We start from the raw sequence: 23,713 nt of genomic DNA on the forward strand, positions 1-23,713 counted from the left end.
AATCGACTGTGACGGCAAGTGTTAAAATTCGACAGCGCGACCCCTTCGCCGCCGAGCCGGGGGTTCAATCTCTCCCCGCATCCTGGTATGGTGGATTACAGAAAGCCCCGCTGGAAGCTGGAGCCACCCGCTTTTGCTGTGTTGACCGGGTCTTCTCCGCTTCTCCGCCAGCGCCGAGAGATATAAAGATCCGGCAAGTCGTTTCCCCGCCGTTTGGTGCCTCCCGCTCTCCGCGCTCATACTTTTTTCGAACCTAGCACTTACAATTCATCGCACGCACCAATGTCGGACACGGATATAATAGATCCGACCCCCACGGGGTTGCCTGACGGTTCTGATGGGAAGAATGTTACTGGCGGGGATGATGGCGGCGGCGAGTCTGCAGGGCTGTATGCATCGATGTCCGGGGACGAAGTGGCGCTCATGGTGGCCGATTCGACCTATTTCTCCAATTCGTATTTGCAGATTGTGCTTCATGTGAGTTTTTTGCGGGTTCATGCTTTCGTTCAAGGCATTAGGGCGTGAGGGGCTCAACATGAGAATCACCGTCGCAGGTTTACATCTTCGCCCTGCTCGCGGACCGCATCTTCTCCATCAAGCACAGGCTCACGTCGCGGGTCTTCATCGCTGCGGTGGCCGTACAGATCATGACCTCAGGTTTCAATATCGTAGGTATGTGGACCGAATCTCTTCGCCCGCCCCTCTAATCCCAAAATCTGACTGGTCACTAACTCACACCCAACTCACGCAGGCAACGGCAATGAATGGTTCTTCGGATGGACCGGCTCCATCTTCTTCTACTTTGTGCGCGCCGTGCTGCAGACCGTCGGCCAGCAGCTGGTCATCTACCTCAACTACCTGCGCGTCGCCGAGCCATTGCGCAGGCTGAACAGACCGTGGGTGCGCTATGTCTTCCTGGGTATTGTAAATCTGAATTGGTTGGTCGTGGGCGCTCATGGTGAGTTGGAAGGAGGAGTCGGTGTCGTGGCTATAGAGTCCCTTCAACGTCCTTCAATCCGGTTCCCCATCCCTCATTATGTCCCTTGACATGCCTCTGCCCAATTCCAGAAATCATGCCCCTGATCAATTACGTGGGACACGGGGAGAATCAAGATTACATGTTCTCGGATGGGCTGCTGTATTTTTCAATCGGTAAGCTCATGACGGAAAAGACTCAAAACCCACAATCTAACCATTTCCTTTCATATCCTACATAGTCTACGCCTTGTTTATCGACACCCTATTGAACGGATACTGCATGAGGGCGTAAGTATCGAGATCACGCCGATCGGTGACGACCCATACGCGCGAGGTGTGTAGCCAGCGGAATCGTGATTGATCTACCGCCAACTCTACAGGCTATATCAAAGCCCCGAGATATCGTCACGGAAAACCGGCCCCGAAACAGCGCATTCGTCCAGCGGCCGCGGCAACACATTCAAGCTCTTGAGCCCGTCCAGTTTGAGTCGGTGGATGCGGGACGCGATCTCCTCCGAGCAACTATCCTTTTTCATCGCGTTCTTCCTTCGCATCGTGCTGTTCATTGCAGCAGACTCGATCTACGCCGTGGCGCTGATTAGGAAATCGGACGTGGGGGATGTCTCGATGGAAGGCTTGGTTTTGTGGGGGTTGGGCATGGCGCTGCGCGTGCTGAAGCCATATCTGCTGGTCACCGATATGGCGCGTATAAGGGTGCTGATGGCCGCGTTGCCGAGGCGTGGCCAGGACGCCAATGATGGTGTGACCTTCGAGAAGAAGCAGGGCAAGGCTAGCACCACCTCCGGGGGGAATGGTCACAGTCACGCCGATGGAACGAAGACGAGGACAGGTCTCGGGCAGGAGTCAATTATGCCGCCGATGGGCCATGGGACGGCAAGCCCGACGCACTCGATGATGTTGGAGTGCGCTGATGCAAAGCGTGATGGGTATAGCGGGGTAGATGCAAGGATTCTCAAATCGAACTCATTGGAAGGGAATAGGCATGGCGGGTCGGATGAGGAGAATCAAGGCAGCCAGGAGATATAGCTCATGGGCGTAGCAACGATCGAGGGGAAGCAGGCATAGAACGCAGTAGGACGGAACCTACGTATACCCCAGCCCGAGCAAATAGAAAACGTTGGACTATTCATCTTGTCCCCAGCGCATTCTGATATCCAAATCGTATCGATTCCGTTCCCACCATGTTGCGCATAGTAGCTATGTCGGCTTTATACCCTCCATACGCAGAGTCCGGGAAGGTGACTCCCACGTACTGATTCGCAAGGTCCAACACGCATGCGATGACCTGTAAAACCCGTCGGCACTTAGCATCCCGTTCTTTCTTAGCTGCTGCCTCACTCGCCCGGACTGGGATGTTCGTTTCGGCGATGAAGGCATTCAGACAGAGCTTGGCAGTCAAGACCAGGTGAACTGTCGTAAGCGGATGGTAACGTTCGTAGCACACCAGATACATAGCGAGGATGTACAGCGAGAGTATAGCGGATGGCCACCCTTGGGCACTGGTGGGACCGGCGCATTTCGCCGTCTGGAAGAGCTTCGAGAGATACTGGAATGCAGCCATGCTGTGGACGATGCGAGACCCGCCCAGGCATTCAGCTGTGGCTTCCCATTCAAATGTTGTTTGCAGAAACTCCGCATGCAGAATCTGATACTGGCGATCGTTCAAATCGGGGTGAGTCGTCAATTGTAACTTCCGGAAGACATTGCCGATGAACTGCGTGATGTAGCACGGTGCCCGAGGTAACCCAGCTGGGTCGTGTAAAGCCGAGTGCACATTGTCGAGCGCATCTAATCCCGAGAGCTCCAGCGGAGGAGGGACCCACTCGCCTAGCCTGCCGTGGAGGAAGCGGTCGACGAGCATGAAGCCGTTAACAGGATCGACCGGAACATGGGAAAGTGCTTCAGGAACCCTACATGCTGAACATGGGCAATAGTACCCATGTTCACTGCACAGCGAGAGATTCAATTGGCGGCAAGCAGTTGCAGATTCCCCGACCACATCAGGCGAGATCTTCCCAGAAGGTGGTATCTCGTCCGCACTTCGCCCATCCATCGCTCGCCGTGTTCCATCTCCACCACACCTGTCGCAAACGCAAGTAAATCTATATTTTTCCATAAGAGCTATACGGCGGTCGTCAGGTTTCAGCATTGCATCCACATACGTGATGGTCAGTTCCTCGCCAGCTTCGATGTCACGGATGGCCCGAATGACCTGGGTGCGTCCCCTGAAGACTACAGTGCAGTTTGGGTTGCAGGAGTGATTGAGAAGGGAACCTAATGGGTAGGTTCCTTCGCCGATGGGGAACAGCTCGGTGTCCGCGATGGAAGCGTTGTTGCAATGGAAGCGATGGAGGAACAAGGCTAGTTCACCGTCGGAAAAAGCAATCTTTCGGTCCCGAGCTCTCGTGGCTGTGATGACAGCCTGACGGTGACGTTCATCCACGACCTCCGGATGCCCCACTAGCGTCGCAAAGGCCTCTATGTTGATCGCTTTCGCTGCATCGCCGTCGGTCAACGCTGTGGTGACCTTGACTAGCATCTCCACATCTCGCCGCAAGTCGCCGTCGCCAGAGGTCATCCACTTGCACACCTTCTTGTGTCCCGCCGTCCAGTCCTGTCGCTGACACTCCGCCCCGCAGTAGAGGGCTCCCTTGCACCTCGCACATCTTTGGAGCTGCACTTCTTCATCTGGAAAACGAAAACAGTAGCTGCAACAGGCCAAGTCTGTGGCGACGGCCGCAAGAGGCTCTGAGCTGAAGACCGTGGTGCCTCGCCCGATGCCGTCCTCCGATTTCGCAACAAGTTTGCGAAACTTTTTCGGGCAATGTTCTAAGGCCAGCCCGCGCTCGTTCAAGAATAGGCCAAGTGCAGACCCAGTTCCTCCACTCGAGGCGGCGGCGCCATTCGAAGCCTTGGAACTCCCTTCGGTGGTGGGGGTGTTGGCAGCCATCTTACCGTAGGTTGAGTTCGGAACGAGGTGAACGCGGTGAGGGTCAGGGATTCCTTCTCTTGCTCTTTTCCCAACTTTCCCACCGCGATTCCCGCAAGGGAGACGGGCAGAGAGGACACTAGACACCCTACAAACAGCATATGTATGTACACGCAAATGTCACATAGAACCTGTGGTGCTGATGCTGATGCTGATGCTGATGTCTGATGTAGATATAGATAGTTCTTGATTGCTATGTACACCGCCATGGCAGTCTATAATCCGGTCGCTGTCCCATCTACCTTCTCAACCGCCCACCTACGCCCTCCGACTCTGCAAAAACTCCACCACCTTCTGCAACGCCCTATAGCGATGGCTAATAGTATTCTTAACCTCCTTCCTCAACTCCGCATAAGTCTCCTCAAACCCATCCGGCTGAAACACCGCATCCCACCCAAAATCCGTCGGCCCCCTCGCCGGCACGATCCTCCCCCTCGTCCTCCCCTCAAAAATCACCGGCTCCTGCCCAGGCTCACAGTATGCAAATGTGCACACCGCATCCGCTGATTTATCCTCAAACCCCGCCAGCATCCTGTTCAGCCCGTCGTGGCCTACACCCTCCATGAACCACTTGATGTAGGGCCCGGGCAGGTCGTTGAGGGCTTTGAAGCAGAGGGAGGTGTCTTCGGTGAGCACGGGTTTGTTGAGCACCGCGCAGGCATGCCGGGCTTTTTCGCGAGAGACGGTTTGCGTTGTGCCTTGGAGTTCGGGGAGGTCGAGCTTGTGATTGGTGACGGCGAGGCCGGTGGGGGAGAGAATCGCTTGCACTTCGCGCAGTTTGTTGGCGTTGCCGGTTACGAAGACTAGGGGTTCTTGGGCGGACATGGTGTTTTGGCGTCGGTGTGAACTGTGAGCGGGTTTGGTTTGGACGGTGGTTATCTGAGGGGTTGAGAGGGGGCAGGAGTGTAGTTGTCAGGGAGGGCAATTGTGGGTTGGAAGGATTGGGGGCAGGATTGGGGAGAGCAAACGGTGGGCAAGAGGACAAGTCTGGCAAAAGCTCCGCGTTCTGTAAGTTCTGTGGCTCCCAGACCATCTCCCCTGCCGTCGTCCCACCCTTTCAAGATGCCACCACCGACCCCCCGCCCCCTCATCGTCCTAACCTCCGGTACACCGCCCTCGCTCGCCCTCACACACACCCTCCGCCGGCATACCCTCCGAACGAAATCCCCGCTGCTACTCGCCATCACGCGCGCCGCAAACCTGAACAGCGTTGTTGTATCCGCGTTTAATGTGACTGTAGCGGAGGGAGAAGGTGTTGACGAGGAAGGGGAGGACGGCGAGGGCGAAGGAAGTCTTATGGCGCGACATGTCGGCAATGTGGACAGTATGGTGGAAGTGCTGCGGGATGTTGATGGTGTCTGGGATCTTGTGGTCGATCTCGATACCACACAATTGGGGACGGATGAAGAAGCGGAGCGTGAGGCTGAAAAGGAGATACAATCCCGTCTCATCTCTGGCACCGGGTTCACATCGACAGACGGCAACACGATCGTATTCATCACATCCACGGCCGCGCATCTCGATGAAGAAGCGAGAAGGGAAGTGGACCCGGCCTGGCGGGGCGTGCGCGTCAAGTGGGTTGATGGCGGGAGCGTGAGGGCGGACGGAGGGGTCGGGGTTGTGTCTTTGTTGAACAGTGTGTAGATTTGACTATATTATGTGTGTGGAATGCATACGAACGAATAGGGGAGATTTGTATGGAGTGATAGTATATATTGAATAGGTAGAGCTCCTCTTCCTTCGTTCATGTGTTGAATACGTACGCATATGGATAAAAAGAGGGTGTGTATGATATTTAAAAACAGAGGGAAATCCAAAAACCGCTTGCCATCAGATAATTTGCCCGGAAGGAAACAACGATGCCGGGGTCTGTGTTGTGAGGTTGGATTCACAAGCCCAAGTCCCCAGCACCACCTCCGCCTTTCCTCGCAGCCCTCAACGACGACAACACCGTGCGACCCCTGCCCGCTGTTGTCGGCCTGACCACCCTTCGTAACGCATCCCCACCCATATCCCCCTCCGGTGGTCTCGGCGTGGCAGATCCGATACCCAGACCGGACTCATTCTCCCCGCCCATCTGCGTGACAGAGATCGATTTCCGTAAACTCGTGCTACCTCGCCCACCATGTGGCGACCGGGACCGAGATCTTGACCGTGAACGAGACCGAGATTTTGACACACCTCGCCGATCCATCCGCATTCCCGCAACAGTCTTCTCATATATCGATGTCAGACGGGGGGGCGACCCGCTATGCCGAGACGTAGGGCTCGCCGGCGCGTCGTCATGGCGTGTATAGTCGTCATCGATTTCAAGCTCGTCGAGCGGCTCGGCGGCAAGGTCATCCAGTGTGGATGTGGGCAGGCCGAAGGATTCGGAAGTGGTTGACAAGGACGTGTCGTGGGTTATTGGTGGGTTGGCTGTTGATGGTGGTCGTGGGGATGGGAAATGGGATGGGTCTGTTGTGTTTGGTGCGTTTGTGACGGGGGATAATGCACCGAATGATGCCGGCGTAGCTTCAAACGAGGCGGATATCTCTTCCCAACCTTCGTCATCAGACGACCCTGCCTCATTGCCTTCCCGCTCTGCAGCGCCTTCTTTCAAATCGTCGCCCCTGTCCTCATGGTCAAAACTCATATCGGAGGCAAGGGAGAGCACGGATGGTGCTGGGAGCGGTGGTGATGGGGGTCTTTGCTGACGGTTGGGATTGGACGTTTGGCTTATGCGCTGCTGCTGCTGGCTGTCGTCGTCAGATTCGAGATGGAGAGGTTCTACGACTGCTTGGAAAGCCTGCCAGTTCTACATTGAGGAACGGGTTACTTATCGCGCATGGAACCACAAATGCCGCATCTGACGGGGAAGACACCGTACCGGCCATTTCGTTGGAATGTGTCGGAGAATGACACGGTCCAATCGGCTGCTAACGCTCATCCAAGCGTCCAGTATTTGGGTCTCCACCTATTTCACCGTGTGTATTCAGTTTATGGCACAAGAACAATACGGCTCGCGACATCAACTTACATATGTAATCCGTTTCTGCTGCCCGGAGAGTATGGGATGAATGTACCACTTAAATATCGGGGTAGTTGCTTTGGTGCGCCAGTAGCAGAGCGAGAGGATGAAGGCGAGTTTTATGTGGTCGTAGAAAGGGGCCCTTAGGGCGTGGACAATCGGCGTGAGATGGCTTACGACGTCATGCATGCAATGTCTGCGCGGACGTACCAGAACACCACCCTATCCGCCAGATACTCCACTCCCTAGCATCATGAGTTCAGAACTGGCTTCAGTTTGCGTTCCATAATAAGGAGGCGCTTCCTTAATGACCACGACATGTCCTCGGCATCGGACCCATTCCGTCACAAACGCACGCACCTCCAGCGCAATCAACACAATCCAAAAGCAAGCCCAACGCTGCTTCTTCCCTAGAGAGGCCTTGCCGTTCAGGGCCTTGAAGGTAGAGTAGCCTCCCAGCGCGTAGCAGGCTGCTTTGGCTAGCGACGTGAGCATTGCTACGACCGTCCAGTTTTCAATGCGCGTCGTTGCTTTTGCTGTGATGACCACCACCTCCTTGCGGAGCTGATGTGGCCGACGAACAACTCTGCTGTTCTCAAGATGATCAAGACGTTGGAGGGACGCACGGAGAGTAAGGTGCAGGATGTCCAGGGATGGGTGAGTGACGTTCAAATTGAGCGGGGCAAGACATGCCATTTGCGTTTCAGTAGCCTCACATCCCTCCCACACCTTCCTAAAACTTTGGCCTCCACCCCGGCCACCACCCCCTAACGTCGTCGTGCGAAGAGTACATACACGCAAAACCCCTCCGAAGCCAGGGAAAAAGATTCCTTAACGCAGGCGTACAGGCTGGAGGACGCATTTGCAGAAAGTTCCTGTGCGATTTCCTGCACGATCGCGTGCCAACGCCCACGCCTGACCAATGCACCAAAACGAAGCTCAGGTACAGCAGGAGCCCATTGTGGTTTTCTCAGAAGATGAAGACGGCGAATGGGAGTCCGCAGACGACGAAGTCGCTTCCGACCGTGCCGACGTCCCCACAATACGATCTCGCCACCAGTCGCCGATACTTTCGGTTTCCCAGTCGAGACACGTCAAGAGGAGGGTGAGGCGGAAAGAAAACAGGCAGCTGCGGGCGGTGGGCATATTGGCGAGACCTCTGATCGATGAGCCACCGGCAGGTGGAGTACAGTTACCACCCGCGCGTAACGTGCAGGCTCCCCAAGCCGCACGGAATCCGGACGCTATGGACATAGTGGAGAACTCGACGGTGGAATCTGCCGGCTTTGGAAGCCTCCCCACAATCGATACTTCGCACGATCCGTCCCTATTGACGGCGCCACCAACCTCGAACCCACTCTTACGATACAACGGAGCGGTAACTGTCACGGTATCATCCGCCGTAACAAGGGACGAGGTGATAATCATCGATGAAACGACGCCGATATCAGAAAGCCGGGCATTGACGACTCGCATCAGTGACACCCGAGCAGTAGTGAATACGCAGCAAAGGAAGCTCAACGAACCAGCAACGGCCATGGTATCATCTGCAGTGGAAAGTCAATCGATGATGATCATCGATGGCGCGAAACCTGCACCAAATAGCCTGGCGAACAAGAAATCAACAAAAAAGAAGGTGAAAGCTTCCGTAATTTCCAGGAGAATGGCGAAACTAGCGAAATTGAAAGTGAGGTTCAAGGACAACACCGCCCAGAGGCAGTTCGAATACGGAAGCCGCCAGGAGGCAGACGAGAATGGGGTCGTCAACAAGCTCGAAAAGCCAATCGTGTGCTATTCAGACGGCGGCTACCGAAAAATCCGCTGGCCCGTCCCAGGCTATCGCAACACCATCCTTCACCTCGCAGGGGCAGGAGTGTTCTTTCCGAACCAGGAGCGAAACCACGTCTCACAAGTCGTGAAAGGTGTGAGCTCCGCGGATGCTGAGTTCTCGGCGACACTGATCGCTTTGCAAAAGATTGGCCCCGGGATCGATGCGGAGGTTCGCACTGATAGCCAAGCCGTCATCAATGCCGTCAATTCGATTCACGCCGAAGGGTCAGCCAAAGTCTTCTTGGAACTCTCCAGCGCAGAACGAGAGGCGAGGCGTCTCGGGAAGCAAGAACCGGCTCTTACGCTGTACAAAGTCATCAGAGACCGGAAGGCTGCGACGAGACTCACGTGGGTAAAGGGGCATGCGCAGATGAAGGGAAACACCGAAGCGGACGAGTTGGCGACGGCGGCTATGGTCAGCTTTATGGAATATATTCTGGAGGATCCAAATAGAATATGTTATGCGGACGACATTTTGTGCGAGCCGATGGTTTAAGTGGGTGCGAAGGAGAACTGGAGAGATCGACGTGAGTGGACGCTCACACCAACGAATTTTCGCTACGCAGGAAGAGAAGCTGGAGAGCGACGTTTGTGCTATGGATTTTTGTTTGCGAACATTTTTGTGTGTATAAATGATTGCCCGCTCTATTGTAAATAATACGTCAAACACAGCACATTGTAGAGTTGGTCATGGCTACGTTCGGGATTTGCTTCCATGAGAATAAGTTGGAACTCATGGATATTGCCACACACTATTAGTGCAGTAGCCACTCCATTGCCCTTCCTACGGTTTGTAAGAATGACAGCATGATTTGGAGTTTGAGGTGGTGTTTTGCGGTTTGGCTGGCGGGCACCCAATGTGGCTCCCGGTTCGCAAGCAAACTGTGGGAAGCACGAATGGCATCTCAACATTGATCAATGAAACATTGCGTCGATGATTTTTGAATTGTTTACTTTACGTTACTCATGACTTATATGACAAAAACTAACATCGAGAAAAAGAACCAACAACAGAAGCGCTTCCAATACATGACGCTTACGTCCATTCCTGTCCTAGTGTCCTGCTTAAGAGTGGCATCATGCATGCGACTTTGGGAGAATCACACGCGGATCTCCTCCGCCCCGAATGATAACCTCACAACTTCTCGAGCGCGACTGTAGTCGATAACCGACCGGTCGATTCCCGCCGAAGGCATACGCGAGCGAGCAGACCCAGCGCTTGTAACCGGCAAAGCGTCCTTGGTCTGCCTCTGGGCACCGACGCCCACCAATGGAGGGATGGATGTGCGCCGGGGAAGACCAGCAGCGGCGGTCTCCGTCAAAGCGTCCTTTGTCTGCCTCTGGGTACCGACGCCCACCATTGGAGGGATGGATGTGCGCCGGGGAAGACCAGCAGCGGCGGTCTCCGTCACGCTGTCGATGTGGACCACGGTGTGGGCCAGGGCCGAACGAGGGTGGGTATGTACCAACGGTGACGCAGATGTGGGTAGTGAGTCGTTCCGGGTGGAGCGGGGGGAGGTCTGCTCCGGGATGTCCGGGATGTCTATTATGGCCGGAGCCTCGTCGCGGGCCGAGCGGCGGATGAGCTCCGCTTCGCTCATCCCTTGTACGGTCGCGGCCGAGTTTCCCAAAAGCCCGGCTTCGCGAACTTGCGCTTTTGTGGCCGGTGCGGACAAGTAGATCATCTTGTAAAGCACGCCGACGACGACAGCGGCCGAGAGCTGGGCGAGCCAGTACAGGTGTTGCTCGCGCCAGGCGAACGCGACATCGGAGTAGGCGGAGGCAACGACAGCAGGGCCGAAAGTTCGAGCCGGGTTCAACGAAGCGCCAGTGAAATTCGCGGCGAGGAAGTTTGCAATGACCAGCGTCATCCCAATGGGAATCGGGGCCAGGACGACGTGACCTTGGATGGACCCGTGGACTGCCGTCGCGAAGACGACAAGCATCAACACCGATGTGAGGATGAATTCGAATAGGTAGACGTTGCCGCCGTCGAAGTTTGTAGGAGTGGTAATGCCGAGATGATCTGCGTCTGGAATGAGAGAAGGGAACAAGGGAAAGGAGTATGAGCCGAAGAATTACAATGAACCCACAGGATGACGTAAAGACGATCAAACGAACGACTTACGGGCGGTTCCCATAGTGGCTAGGTAAAGGCCGGCTCCAGCCACGGCGCCGAGCATCTGGGCGATGATGTAGAGTAGGGCGGTGATTGGGGAGACCGCTCGAGCAACCAGCAAAGCGAGAGTCACCGCCGGGTTGAGATGCCTACCGAAGGAAAGGGCCAATGGATTTCAGGATGAGAATCATTCATAGCATAAAAGATGCTGCCCAAGAAGAATAACTTCAACTAACCCGCCGGATATATTGGCTGAAACGGAAACAAAGACCGCAAGGGCAAGGCCTTGAGTTAATCCAATGAAGAGTAGCGAGGCAACGGGGTCTGCTTTGAGGCCTGAGGGCACGGCAACGGAACCTAGTCAAAGGCGAAGAGCGGAACACAATGCACAAATTAACGACAAACGACATGCCGAACAAGGCAGAAGCCTTCGAGATGTGACGCAACGAAGCAAGCACAATTTGAGGGAGTCGAGTGATACTCACCGGCGACAAAGAAGACGAACAGCATCGTGCCAATGAATTCAGCCACGAGTGCCCTCCACTTCCGGGCACGGGGGACGTTGGTGGCTCCCGGCATAGGCTCGAGGAGAGTGGAGATGGATTTGGCAAATTTGGTCATGATGTTGTGCAGCGAAAGGAGGGATTTCGAGACAAAAAGAGTGAAGGCAGTGAAAGAATTTGATATGAAGTCGTATTGCTTTCGGGTCTGGTGATAATGTGAAAGTCAATACGTGAGTGACTGAGGAAAACGAGAGAGGGAAATGGGGATGTCCTGGCTTTTATAAACGTTGGGGCGGAGTCTCTCAGAAATATTGGCTTCTTTTTCGCACGGGCAAGTCTCAAATAAAGTATTAACAGCGTCCGGGGAATTATTGCTGCTACGCATGGAGTCGCAGGGGAGCGGGATTGAAAATGACAGGACGCACGCTGTCGATTTCCCAGACACCCATTCACGGCGCTGCGCCTCCTGCCACTACTTCCCCAGGGCTTGCATAACATTCCAGAAAAAGGAGAATATGCAACCTCTTACCTCCCACAGTTATCGACGCCCACTGATGAAGATGCTGTCGATCTCGATATTGATGCAAGTCCTTTCCTTCCTCCGACTAGTAATAATGCGATGTGGCTTTCAAAAAAGTGTCGATGTTGTACAAGCAGACTGTCTCGAGTGACTTAGAAGAGTTTTCTTCGTCGTTGCCCGCTGGGACGCGTCAACTCCTGCCGTGGTAGTTGTATAGCTCGACTTTGGCCCTGGGGCTTCTTTATATCGCAGTGCCAGGACAACAATGATGGCATCATTTTTCACAGTGGCGAGGAAAGGCTGGGACAATTGTTTACGCCTCTTCAGATTGAGATGAACTTTGGTTAAGCTTGTCGTCGGAACTTCTAAAGCCATGCTGCCATTACAAACAATCCTGTCAATGTCTGAATGTCGAGGCCTGGGGAGGACCCTGGACATGTGCGCACACGATACTTCCCGCCAACCCTCCCTGCAATGTACGCTCGCCCGCCAACCCCTAGAAGCAACCGTGGATTGAACAGAGGGGTGGACAAGATACCCATAGCGCAGGAAACGAGATGACGTACGCCTTTTACCCGCTAGGGCATTGCCTGGCGAAGACTCAGCACAGATAAACAGTCATCTGCCATGTAGAATACGTCCCAAAAGCCAAAGAAAGATGTCGGATATCAGATTATACGTATTGCGCGGCCAAGAACTATCACAACGCATGGCGCCTCTACTGTATGGCAGTGTATGCATGATACCTCCTTCGAAGACTTTTTCACGATGACTTCATTGTTAATACTTGTGCCAAATGCCTCGATTCTCCGATCTTCCCCGGCATGCGTATGCGTATTCAGCAGCCACAGGCCACAAAGCGTCTGACCATTTTTGGTGTGCATGTAATATTCTCGGGTGTCACAAACGCTAGGCTCGAGCTTCAAGTCACATATGTCAGAAGATCGACAGCGATGTAACATTAGGGGGGTCGTCCTGCGCGGGATGGGACGGGATCTGCTGGTCCCGCGTCTCGTCCCGCAGGACAGTAACATATAAGATCAACATCGGTACAACAGGCCACAGTCTACAACTTGAATTCTGGTTTGATATTCAAAGGGACGGCAATCTCTTGATGAGTCTCGACAGACTTCTCTTCGCTTGCATGATTTTGGCCATCGCCCAAAGCAACTTACACATGATAATCACCGCCACTGAGCCCTTCTCGGTTTTGACCAGTGTTTGGACAAATTTTTTCAACTACTGTAAAGACGTTGCGGTAATTGGGTTGGATGACGGGATTGCTTCCTCAGAGAAATATTTGCGGACTGAGACAACAATGCTAGCGATGTCCAATGATTTGAAATGTATGAGCATCGCAAGACCAGAAATCGAGGGTCATCAAGACACATATACAGGCGCTTCTAAGGGCAAGATGATAGTCGTCGCCGGCGTCCACGACGTTGCCTCGTCGTTTGCACGGACCGTGAAAATCGTAGGAGACTCAAATCACCATCAATGAAACGTCCCGTAACAACCAAAGTGCACCTGAGACAGCCTCCGAAACAGATGACCATCGGGGGTTTGAATTTCCTTGCCTGGTTCATGGTGCGTGTTTGTCACTTTTTGCAGTCGTATACTGAGCGTCCGTGGCAAGGTCGGGAAGGACATCGGCTTGAGGAACCCGCGCCCACGAAGTTAGTCCTCGAAGCCGACGTTCGACCGAATACTAATTGCACGTTGTTAAAAACACCGCAGAGCGGGAAGGTGGGCGGCAGAGGCCGGCACGGGAAGCTGAGAATCCTGTGACACTCTCTTGCTGGCACTTCGTAACATTGACGTTGCTGGCAGCGGACCAGTCTTGATACTCCGCGGCGCAAACGACGGCGGACAATTTCCCATGGTCGAAGTGGTTGAAAATGTCGAAATGGTCTAATCGTGGTGATTCGTAGGAAAAGCGTGCGTTCGATGTATGTAGAAGCGTTGATTTGCAGAATGGGTTGTATCCGAAAGCGGCCTCAGCTGAGATGATACATGTTGTAGAAATTGTGATGGAAAGCGAAAGGACGGCGGCTCTCTCTGTATCGCTTCACGCCGTACGTATAGAAGTGGGGGCATACGTGGAAGCTTCTTCTCAGCGTCGAGCTCGAGTTTCGTACGGAGTAGCGCCAAGAGACAGGCAAAAAGGGTCTAAACGAGAAGAGGCCGTTTCCTCAGGCTGACATGTGCACCTGGTCGGCGAATCAGAACGCCCCAACTTCCACAAACACCCGACGCCCACGAACGCCACGACGTGCACAACGTGGTTATCACCCCGCCAAAGGACAAAACTTCTCATTGCTCACCGATATTGACGCATTGTTATAACACCACAATGACTGCGGAGCGAATACATTTCAGACTTTTTATCGGATCAGCATTCCTGGTCCAGGAGGTCCATCCAGCGAGACCGGATCTGGCGATCGATAGTTCTTCCCGTTGCGTTTGTTCCGGGATGCTGATGAATATTGTCCCTCGATCCTTGCACTGTGGCCGCCGAGTTCCCGGCCAACTCAGCGTCGCGAACTTAAGCCTTTGTTGAGCGCCGACAAAGTAGACCGACTCGTACGTCGCCATTCACGCGTTCCTCAGCCAGAGGAGACCAAGCACCCAAGGCATGCATGGCGTCCCGGTGTCGACCCTGATGGCGTACTGCAGGCGAGGGGGAGCAGCGCACGGGAGAGAATCCAGCGGTACTTGTGCCCGTCGGAAAAGTTATATACAGTATCTTGTCGGTCGCTGGGTACTTCGGTACGGGTTTGTCACACAGTTGCCGCTTCGTCGATAATCAAGCGTCGCGAACTTGAGTTGGCTGTCCAGAAGGTCCATATAATGCCGGGGCCGTCGAACTCAGATTACAATGTATGGAAACTGTATGTATGCAACCAGTGTTTCTTGGGTGATGTGAAGCGAGGGAAGAGTATTGGAGAGATAACGCCTCGGTGACGGCTTGTATTCCTTCAGAATAGGAAAAACTCCGACCCAAGCCACACTTACGTGATGAAATTAAACCCACGGTGACGGCGAAAGCTGCAAATTCCAGCATCCTCACCATTTCGGCATAGGCACCTGAACATGAATCTGCGGAAAAGACGAAACGTCCGGGCACTACCACCAGGAGCCAGCGGTACACCCGTTCGTTCGCTTCCTCTCCGTATAACTCTACGCATATTCAACATAACGGGAAAGAAGAACAGAACTTTGTCGTGCTGTCACGGTGCTGAGCTGTCGCGTTTATTATTCAACGCTCAACTTACTCCTCTCCGCGCGTATCCACATCGAGGACCAACAGCAGTTAGATAAGCTCTTCAAAGCACTAGATGCGAACTCTGAACGCTTTCGGTGGGTCAAAGACTTCGAGTTAGGCAACTCCTCTGTTCTGCAGGACACAAAAGGATGCGCTCGCTGGAACGCTCTAGCCTGCGGAAAACTACAAACACTTCTCACGATTGCCCACCCGCCAAGAGCGGTATTCACCTTCTATGGCAAGTAGCCTGGCGATCCGAATTCAGGATCACTCAAACAATTACGCCTTTTGCTGGGAAAACAATATTTTGATCTTCATAACCAAGTTGATCGACGAAAGACATGAGTTCCACCCTACGGAAGTCGCCGCGCCTGCTCAATCTCGGATGGATCTACGCACCCGAGGCGGTACGCTTCAAGAGCTGTGGAGGTTATTTCAGGCGGCTATCTATATTTTCTCGAGTGACAGGGACGTCTGTGCATAATTCCGTGCTCTTCCCAGACTGGAGCTGCTTTCCGAACGTCACTCAAGTTCCGGAAGGATGGACCAGGGCACTCACCAGATTCACAACTTCTGGAGCAGATCATCGTGCTTGAGTGGAATCCTTGGCCTGGACCCTGAAGCTGCCAAGGTGGACTACCAGAAAGGCCGGCCGAGTCATCACTTATCTTCCGCCAGCTCCGGAAAACACCAATGTCAATTCGGTGAAACAGAACTGGCCTAGTGAGCTCTCTGCATACAATGGAGGAGGCGTTCTAGAGCTCGGCTTCTGCAAGGATTCCGTACTGGACGCAAATCTATTAAGCACTTGTGCTGGAAAGGTCGCCGCATTCCAATCTAGCTCGCTCGCCGGACGAAGACACCCTCTAGTCGACCGTTTCTTTGTGCGTTAGTGGATGGAAGAAGTGCTTCTTCATGACGGCGTAGTGTAGAGCCTGTTGTTTTTTTTGTACAGCCTGGTACATAATCGCCGTGAGCGACTTCTGAAGTTTAGTCTGAATGGCACATAAATAATTTCGATATGCTCACGCGTATTCATTTGTTACTGTAAGTGCTAAATGAGTGACGGGTTCCCGTGACGGTTTTGGATGGCTGATGAACGCGTCGCGTCTGTTAACCTTGTGACCAACGATCGTCCTCTTGGCCAGCCAACCTTAGTCCACATGGAACATTGTGAACAGAGCGACTTCTTAATCGCCTTCTAATCACTTTTGCTAAACAATGAGCGGATCGATGTCGCTTTGGAACTCTCCGTCAATTCTCCGTTCTCCGTTCTCCCGCAAAAAGGCTTTAGGAGGAGCGCTTCTTGTCGCTCTCATTCCCACTTTCTAGACAGCACGTACATAGACGACAGCGCCTCTACAAGTCGGTCTCGCTGCTGAGGGTCATTGCTTGTTTGGTTGGGTCTGTCACATACCCGCTCTCCGTCAACTTCGTCGCCATTGATCTCTCCCGACATCGAGCCCGACTCGTTTCCTCGTCAGCAATTCAGTCCATCTGCAGAGTTCACAACAACCACTTAGAGCACTGAAAACGAATACACATCCCATCATGTCACTCCTCACCCGCCCCCGTACCGCAAGCATAACCGGCCGGTGTCTGTCCTCCCTGACCGCCTCGATACCCAAGTTGCGAACACCCGTGAGGTCGCTGGCGACCCTGGACCGCAACCCCATTACTCAACGACAATCAACCACTGCACCAACTGCACCTCCTCAGGGAGCTCATGCTACGGCCCGTTATGAGGTGCAAGTGTCGCCTGCGGAGAAACACGCGACGGGCGCTCTGAGGACGGACTGGACGAAGGAGGAGGTGCAGGAGATTTTTGATAGCCCTTTGTTGGAGTTGTTGTTTCATGCGGTACGTGTGAGGGATTGTTCGATGGGTGGCTTCTGGGATTTATCTGCACCGAGAATGGGATGGTATTTGCGAGGGCATTTACTCACCGGCTTCCATTATCTCACAGGCACGAGTGCACCGTATGCATCACGACCCTCGCCGAGTCCAGCAGTGCACACTCCTGAGCATCAAAACTGGCGGTTGTTCCGAAGACTGCTCCTACTGCCCGCAATCCTCGCGCTACAGCACTGAAGTCAAAGCCTCCAAGCTCCTCAAAGAAGACGTAGTTCTTGGAGCAGCGCGCAAAGCTAAAGAAGCCGGCAGCTCCCGCTTCTGCATGGGCGCCGCCTGGCGCGACCTGCACGGCCGCAAGACCAACTTCTCCACGATCCTCGACTACGTGCGCGAAATCCGCTCCATGGATATGGAAGTCTGCTGCACACTCGGCATGCTGACCCCTACTCAGGCCGCTCAGCTCAAAGAAGCTGGTCTGACCGCCTACAACCACAACCTCGACACCTCCCGCGAACACTACCCCAAAATCATCACCACCCGCTCCTACGACGACCGCCTCGCGACCCTCGCCGCCGTGCGCGACGCCGGAATCTCCGTCTGCTCCGGCGGCATCATCGGCCTCGGCGAATCCGAAACAGATCGTATCTCCCTCCTCCACACCCTCGCCACCCTCCCCACCCACCCGGAATCCGTCCCCGTCAACGCCCTCCTCGCCGTGAAAGGCACCCCGCTCGAAAACAACACCCCGGTGGATATCTTCGAAATGATCCGCATGATCGCCACCGCCCGCATCATCATGCCCCAATCCATGGTCCGTCTCTCCGCCGGCCGCGTCCGCTTTAGCGTGCAGGAACAGGCCATGTGCTTCATGGCGGGCGCCAACTCGATCTTCACGGGCGATAAATTGTTGACAACGCCCAATAATGTGTTTTCGGACGATCAGGTTATGTTTGAGAAGCTGGGGTTGGTACCCAAACGCGCCAACTTTGAGCAGGGGAGGACGATGCATACTGTTGACGAGGAGGCGTTCTTGGATGTTGGAAGTGAGGCGGGGAAGAAGACGAAGGGCGAGTTGGTTATTGAGGGGTGAAGGATGGGACGAAATGTGTTTGCTTTTGGCTACTCTGGTGTTCTTAGCATAGATCAGCTTTCCACAATCACCGAGATGACCCATAGATAGATGACCGACGGGGTGGTTTTCTTACTCTCATTCCGTTTCCGACATCACCACTATCGTCTTTGTGCATTACCTTTGCCTTTCGTGCCCCTTTCTCTCTGTATCAGCTTTTTCTGTATATATCACCAAAACCCATCCATATACAATCTAACCGCTGTCAGTTAGCCTGACCCTGTCATTTTCATTTCCACCGCTGAGGTTTCCGGACTTTTATGACCGGTCGGAGACAGTCTAGATATCACTCGTAGCGACACGCAAGCGCTTTCATCGTATGATATCCTGCGAACAATAATGCCCCAGTGCAGCCCCACATTAGGGTGTCCCGCACCTTCGTACGATCTCAACGATCGATCCAAGACTCGAGAGAAATGCATATGTTGCGGTTACCCCGCGGACTTGATGTCAACGCGTCCATAAATCAGGTTTTCTGCACATGCATGTGCGGCCGCAGCCACCCTTCAAATTCACAACCATGAACGGCGATACGCACGACGGACATGCCGGAGGCCGGAGGGGAGGGATGAACGGTAGAAAAGCAGCGCGTATCATGAACGTTACTATGAGTTACTCGAAGGCCGGGTGGCGAGGTCCAGAGAACCAGACCCATGGATGTCATGCCCGCAGAAATGTCTCGCAGCGAGTTTTTTTCATGCCAGAACCGGAGGCTAATTTGGGCCCCTCGGTTTGAGTGATGAACGGTCAAAGACGCTCAGGCTACCGCATAATGAAAGTCCATGCAGGCCGATGCGTGTGACTTGTGACAGCGGCCATAATAATAATATCCCTTGCATGCCTGGCTAGTACAGTACCTACTACCATACACCCAGCATCAGCGGTCGGCAGCTCCTCATATGAGGTGGGAGACTCTTGACGCTAACTCAGGCGATCGCGCGTAGTATCCTTAAGTAGTACGACGGAAGTTACATATGGTGGGAAAGCCCTGTCTGCGTGTCGGATCGTAAGGTTTTCCATATGGCTTTCTCGCCCTAGTGCTCCTACCTCCGACTCCTCCACAACAACCATCCCCCTTGTTTCTCACCCTACTTTCTCTCACGTACATATATGCAGAGGACCCACGGGACCTACTCCACCCACCCGCCTCAACCAGGGTTCTGGCTCTGGTGATATCTCATTTCATACGTAGTCGAAATGGCTGGCCAGCAGCAACTTCCAAACCACTACTCAATGCAATACGGCACCGACAATGGCGGTAGCGGCCAGCGATTCTACTCCTCCACCGGCCCCGCAGTGCAGCACTCCAACACCACCACAACAACAACGAACCACCCACCGAGAGACGACCCACTCTCAGACGTTCTCTACTCAACCCTCCACACCGTGCATTCGAACGTTATGGCAGGCACCGGTCTACCCACCGCGCAGCTCGACACCCTCCTCAGCGTCGTCCACGAGTATAGGAAGGCAAAGGACAGCGAGCGAGCGGCTACAGAGAACGAATTACGGCTGAGGGAGATGGACTTGCAGTTGGAGATGTTGAGAGCAACGGCCCGTGCTGACGCTGGTATGAGCATGTTGGCGCCAACGCCAGAAGGGGCTGGGTTGGATATGGGGATGGGATATGTGGGCTTTTTGGGTGAGCAGGGTGCGAATCAGCATCTTGGGGAGGGTATGCATCAACAGCCGCGGCAGGAGATGCATCAGAATAGTCAGTACCAATCGTTGTGGTCGCCTGCTCCACAACAGCCTCAACCGCAGGCGCCACCCTTTTACCACGGCAACCAGACGGCAATGTTCCAACACTCGCTTTCACTTGGGGCTTACGAGCTGCCTCCTGTTGTGCCCTCTCACGCTGAGGTGGCCGGCAGCCTTCCGGATCATTATCACGTATCTCATCAACAGCATCAACAGCAACAGTCACGACAACAGTTGAGGACAGAGATGCCTGCTTCACCACAACACCCATCACCCATGTCCGCTTCAAGCACTTTCACCAGCGCCCTTGCAGCTACGCCGCCTTCTGCGCATTTTGACGGCGAAGCCGAAGGGCTGTACAACTGGCAGACGCAGTCTATGCAGGCACATATGCAGCCACAGCCGCAGATGCAGATGCATAAGCACATCAACGTCCCGCCCTTCCATCCGGACCCACAGCTCTATGAGCAACAGGAGCAACAGCGTCAGGCACAACAGCGGCAGCAACAGAAGCAGCAGCAGGAACAACAACAGGAGCGGCACGATCTTCAGCGGGATTCGGCGGGCCTGTACTGGAACGGGTCGATGGATGTCGGTGCGCAGATAGATGTTCACAGGCGGCAGGGTCCTGCGAATGTGTTTGAGTCAATGGATGTGACGTCGCAGCCTCCGATGCATACGAACGATGATAGAGTGGGTGGCACGGGACAGGTGGAGGGCTTTTCGGCAAATCACGATCCGAATGGAATTCATATGGGAGATGTTGGGCCTCTGTGTTTGTCCTCCCCAACTTCATCTATTCCGAGTGTGCCAACACCACTCACGTCACATAATCTGCCAGCGATGGAACAACCGGCACTCCCCGCGTCACCAATAAACACCTCCAGCGCATACAAACCCTCTATGCCTGAGCCGCAGAGGTCGGAACCCATCCAGCCCATAACCACCCTCGCCAGCGGCCGGGGCGCCATTACTAACTCGCGGTACCGCAGACGCAAACGAAAGACGGACCTCGTCACCGGGAACTGTCAGGTGTGCAAGGCGCATATTGTCATGTTCCAGCTGCATTGCGTGGATGACTGTACGCTTGGATCGCATACGGTCAACGTCACTTGCGCATCATGTACGGGTCAGGCAGCGTCGGCGTTGAACGGCACGAGTGAGGGACGTGTTCCAAACACGATTGGATTACCACCATCATCCGCGGTATCAAACACAACAACGACAACAGCAGCATCGAAACGCCGCAAACGCAAAATGACAGAGCACCACTCGGTTTGTCTTACGCAAGACATGCTCTGCATGCTCTGCAAAACAGTCATTGGCGTCGGTGGCCTCCAATTCGAAAGCCCCACCGGAACCGGCTCCAGCAGCTCTTCCTCCCCCTCCCTCTCCCCGCACGCAGCCTACGCCTCACCCAACGGCGTCTCCTCATCCACCCTCTCTAAACCCCGCAGCACAACAACAGGAGGTATCAAAAACCCCGCCCTGCCCCCAATAATGGTCGAAATCATCTGCGCCCCCTGCTACCGCACCTACGCCTTCTGCAGCGACTGCGGCGGCGGCGGCACCTTCCGCACCGGCAAATACCGCCCGCGCCAGCTCTTCGAACCCGGCCGCGCAACATGCTCCCTCTCCCACGTCCGCCTCACACCCGGAAATGTCGAGGAAAAAGTCTTCCGCATACCTCTGATCAACGACGACCCCACCCTCGACCCGGCCTACTTCACCACCGAGTCCAACCGCCCCCCGGACGACACTACCCCTTTACTCACCCCCGAAATCGCAGCCCTGATGCACGCTTCCCTCCCCTACATGTACCTCCACGAAGTCGGCAACCCGCGCTTCATGACCTCCGGCGGGCCCGAGTTCGCAACGTGGGAGAAGCTGCTGGATAGGATAACGACTCTCCGCGCGCTGATTGAGCTGTTGTGTAAAGGCGTGAACCCGAAAGACCAGCCGCCGCCGAAACGCAACTGTGTGAGGAGGTTTTTGAGTCTGAGGTGGGTCAACCGCGCGCATCCGGCGGATTTGGTCGTACCTGAGGGGGAGAATGAGTTGGAGGCTGAGCGGTATTATGGGGCTGATAATACGAGGGAGGATGAGGATGGGGATTATGAGGATGAGGGCGGTAAAGAGCAAACTGCGAATGCAAATGGCCTTTTCCGACTCCCCGATCCCCGGCGCCCCACAGCTGCCCCACCTACACCATCCCAACAACCACCCCAAGCAACAACAACCCTCCGCGACCCATCATCCGACCCACGCCTCGTCTTCACCTTCTCCATCATCGAATGGCGCACCGACACCGGCTTCGTCCGCAACTGCGCCAGCTTCGGCGGCGCCGACCGCAAACCGTCCGTATGGAACCCCATGCTGGGCGGGCTGAACGCCATGCTGCGGGATTGCGCCTACCTCTCCCGCACCTCATCTCTCATCCGACCCCCATGTTACATCTACACGAACGCGAGACGGTTCGGGTACTCTGCCCCGACCTTGGCCGTCACTTCCACCCATTCCCCGGCCGCCACGACCTCCTCCGACCAACGAACGATAACAATCCCCCCACCCTCGCCCAACCCCAAACCGCGCTCCTTCTACCTCACAAAGCACGGGTTCACGCTCCTTGAGGAGTTGGACGACACGCACCCGGCGAAACAGGTGTGGGATCCGACTAGTGTGAGTGCGGCGTTCAGGGATCCGAAGAGTTTTGCGGTTTGGTGTGCGGAGGTTGGGGAGGTCGTGAGGCTTTTGGGGCTTACGAGGGGAGTCGGGGAGTAGGGCGTTTTGTGGCGTAGGTGTGGGACTCTATGGACTTGGAAGTATGGAGGACATCCCCTGCCCCGTTACGCTGATCTGCATCATTGTACATACACAATTTCAACTCCATGCATAGGACGTCGCGAGTCTCTCAAACCCGCAAGACGGACTATGAGTTCTGTGGCTAGGGCCTTTCAATTCAGATCCAACTCACTGGGAGGGTTAAAGTGAAAAAAAGTGTTTGTGCAGAGAGGAACCGGACCGGGCGGGTTTCACAGCTGTTAACCTACGACTCTCTCGGATGTTTCTCACCCCCATACCCGCCCACTACGACCCTCGTTCCCAACACCACACATTCATACAAAATGTACGACATCCTAAGCCTCACACGTCGGCGGTACACTCTTCGCCACCGATCTCGCAGCACCCTCCCAAACCTACCCCCCGCTCCCTCCTCGCCACCCTCACACCCCCCACCAACGGGCCCCCTCGCTGCAAAGACGCCAAGGACACTACGTCCTCGACCATAACCCGCGCATGTTTGCTGCTGTGCTCTATTTGTATAGGACGGGAATTTGTGTGTGGCCCGCGGATGTGAGGGGGGATGGTGTAAGGGAGGTGTTGGAGTAATCAGGGGGGGTTTTGGAAGAGGTGATGCAGGATGGGGCGGGGCGGGATGGCGGGGTTTTGTGCGATCGCGTACGGATTGTAGGCCGGAGGGGTCGGTTCATTTGATCCCGAGGGGCGCAAAGTTCCATATCTCCCCTGGAGGATATGTGTCGCCGGGATCAGTCGGATATGGATACGCCCCAGCGACTCCTTTTGAGGAGCGTGGCGTATGGATTGACCACCGACGGGGATACTTTTGCTGTTGCTTTGAATAAGGTCTGGGCGGGAGTTTGCGGGCGCTGGCAGTGTTGGACCCAATGGGGAGATGGAAACGGAAGCTTTTGCCGGGGCCGTCGAGATCGGTGGACTCTGTGCGGATCCGGGGGTTCTATGGACGGGTGTGAATCGGCACGAGAAAGCGGTCG

The 23,713-nt window shown here is 54.7% G+C and overlaps 9 protein-coding genes across 9 annotated transcripts; 5 read left to right on the plus strand and 4 right to left on the minus strand.

Annotated features, from left to right (window-relative positions):
• Positions 1 to 282: 282 nt before the first annotated feature.
• EV422DRAFT_509395 (uncharacterized protein) lies at positions 283 to 2,025 on the plus strand (the record flags this gene model as incomplete). The annotated part of the gene is made up of 6 exons (XM_053068852.1): positions 283 to 477; positions 555 to 672; positions 752 to 958; positions 1,069 to 1,152; positions 1,218 to 1,266; positions 1,359 to 2,025. The coding sequence occupies 6 exons, from the start codon at positions 283 to 285 to the stop codon at positions 2,023 to 2,025; spliced, it is 1,320 nt and encodes a 439-aa protein (XP_052921935.1).
• A 1,051-nt stretch (positions 2,026 to 3,076) lies between these two features.
• Positions 3,077 to 3,865, minus strand: EV422DRAFT_488141 (uncharacterized protein; the record flags this gene model as incomplete). The annotated part of the gene is made up of 1 exon (XM_053067414.1): positions 3,077 to 3,865. A coding segment is annotated over one exon (789 nt), but the record flags the coding sequence as incomplete, so codon positions are not given.
• Positions 3,866 to 4,126: 261 nt separating this feature from the next.
• EV422DRAFT_543761 (inosine triphosphate pyrophosphatase) lies at positions 4,127 to 4,967 on the minus strand. Its single transcript, XM_053071344.1, has one exon. It carries the CDS (start codon positions 4,811 to 4,813, stop codon positions 4,247 to 4,249), a length of 567 nt encoding a protein of 188 aa, XP_052921937.1. The 5' UTR covers positions 4,814 to 4,967; the 3' UTR covers positions 4,127 to 4,246.
• On the plus strand, positions 4,968 to 5,760 carry EV422DRAFT_543762 (uncharacterized protein). Its single transcript, XM_053071345.1, has one exon. It carries the CDS (start codon positions 5,051 to 5,053, stop codon positions 5,630 to 5,632), a length of 582 nt encoding a protein of 193 aa, XP_052921938.1. The 5' UTR covers positions 4,968 to 5,050; the 3' UTR covers positions 5,633 to 5,760.
• A 116-nt stretch (positions 5,761 to 5,876) lies between these two features.
• EV422DRAFT_571275 (uncharacterized protein) lies at positions 5,877 to 7,694 on the minus strand (the record flags this gene model as incomplete). The annotated part of the gene is made up of 5 exons (XM_053072975.1): positions 5,877 to 6,785; positions 6,858 to 6,944; positions 7,008 to 7,140; positions 7,209 to 7,243; positions 7,359 to 7,694. The coding sequence occupies 5 exons, from the start codon at positions 7,692 to 7,694 to the stop codon at positions 5,877 to 5,879; spliced, it is 1,500 nt and encodes a 499-aa protein (XP_052921939.1).
• On the plus strand, positions 7,563 to 9,517 carry EV422DRAFT_267716 (RNase H-domain-containing protein). Its single transcript, XM_053065845.1, has one exon. The coding sequence runs from the start codon at positions 7,921 to 7,923 to the stop codon at positions 9,322 to 9,324; it is 1,404 nt and encodes a 467-aa protein (XP_052921940.1). The 5' UTR covers positions 7,563 to 7,920; the 3' UTR covers positions 9,325 to 9,517.
• Positions 9,518 to 9,754: 237 nt separating this feature from the next.
• Positions 9,755 to 11,727, minus strand: EV422DRAFT_267760 (aquaporin-like protein). The gene is made up of 4 exons (XM_053065846.1): positions 11,433 to 11,727; positions 11,184 to 11,304; positions 10,957 to 11,096; positions 9,755 to 10,860 (listed from the first exon to the last, which is right to left on the minus strand). The coding sequence occupies exons 1-4, from the start codon at positions 11,566 to 11,568 to the stop codon at positions 9,929 to 9,931; spliced, it is 1,329 nt and encodes a 442-aa protein (XP_052921941.1). The 5' UTR covers positions 11,569 to 11,727; the 3' UTR covers positions 9,755 to 9,928.
• A 4,660-nt stretch (positions 11,728 to 16,387) lies between these two features.
• EV422DRAFT_543773 (uncharacterized protein) lies at positions 16,388 to 18,472 on the plus strand. Its single transcript, XM_053071346.1, has 2 exons — positions 16,388 to 17,095; positions 17,202 to 18,472. The coding sequence occupies exons 1-2, from the start codon at positions 16,787 to 16,789 to the stop codon at positions 18,177 to 18,179; spliced, it is 1,287 nt and encodes a 428-aa protein (XP_052921942.1). The 5' UTR covers positions 16,388 to 16,786; the 3' UTR covers positions 18,180 to 18,472.
• An 804-nt stretch (positions 18,473 to 19,276) lies between these two features.
• Positions 19,277 to 22,840, plus strand: EV422DRAFT_267831 (uncharacterized protein). Its single transcript, XM_053065848.1, has one exon. It carries the CDS (start codon positions 19,416 to 19,418, stop codon positions 22,698 to 22,700), a length of 3,285 nt encoding a protein of 1,094 aa, XP_052921943.1. The 5' UTR covers positions 19,277 to 19,415; the 3' UTR covers positions 22,701 to 22,840.
• The last annotated feature ends 873 nt before the right edge of the window (positions 22,841 to 23,713 follow it).

Source organism: Fimicolochytrium jonesii, assembly GCF_025526975.1.
Source record: "Fimicolochytrium jonesii strain JEL569 chromosome Unknown EV422scaffold_32, whole genome shotgun sequence".
Taxonomy (NCBI): domain Eukaryota; kingdom Fungi; phylum Chytridiomycota; class Chytridiomycetes; order Spizellomycetales; family Powellomycetaceae; genus Fimicolochytrium; species Fimicolochytrium jonesii.

What these genes read in the sequence shown, in the direction of transcription:
- EV422DRAFT_543761 (XM_053071344.1), bottom strand. Translation starts at nt 4,813, where the DNA reads ATGTCCGCCCAAGAACCCCTAGTCTTCGTAACCGGCAACGCCAACAAA.
- EV422DRAFT_543762 (XM_053071345.1), top strand. Translation starts at nt 5,051, where the DNA reads ATGCCACCACCGACCCCCCGCCCCCTCATCGTCCTAACCTCCGGTACA.
- EV422DRAFT_267716 (XM_053065845.1), top strand. Translation starts at nt 7,921, where the DNA reads ATGCACCAAAACGAAGCTCAGGTACAGCAGGAGCCCATTGTGGTTTTC.
- EV422DRAFT_267831 (XM_053065848.1), top strand. Translation starts at nt 19,416, where the DNA reads ATGGCTGGCCAGCAGCAACTTCCAAACCACTACTCAATGCAATACGGC.
- EV422DRAFT_267760 (XM_053065846.1), bottom strand. Translation starts at nt 11,568, where the DNA reads ATGACCAAATTTGCCAAATCCATCTCCACTCTCCTCGAGCCTATGCCG. An exon ending in TCAGCCAATATATCCGGCGG is followed by an intron (nt 11,097 to 11,183) that starts GTTAGTTGAAGT and finishes TTCCTTCGGTAG; the next exon opens with GCATCTCAACCCGGCGGTGA. An exon ending in AGCCACTATGGGAACCGCCC is followed by an intron (nt 10,861 to 10,956) that starts GTAAGTCGTTCG and finishes CTCTCATTCCAG; the next exon opens with ACGCAGATCATCTCGGCATT.
- EV422DRAFT_543773 (XM_053071346.1), top strand. Translation starts at nt 16,787, where the DNA reads ATGTCACTCCTCACCCGCCCCCGTACCGCAAGCATAACCGGCCGGTGT. An exon ending in TGGAGTTGTTGTTTCATGCG is followed by an intron (nt 17,096 to 17,201) that starts GTACGTGTGAGG and finishes ATTATCTCACAG; the next exon opens with GCACGAGTGCACCGTATGCA.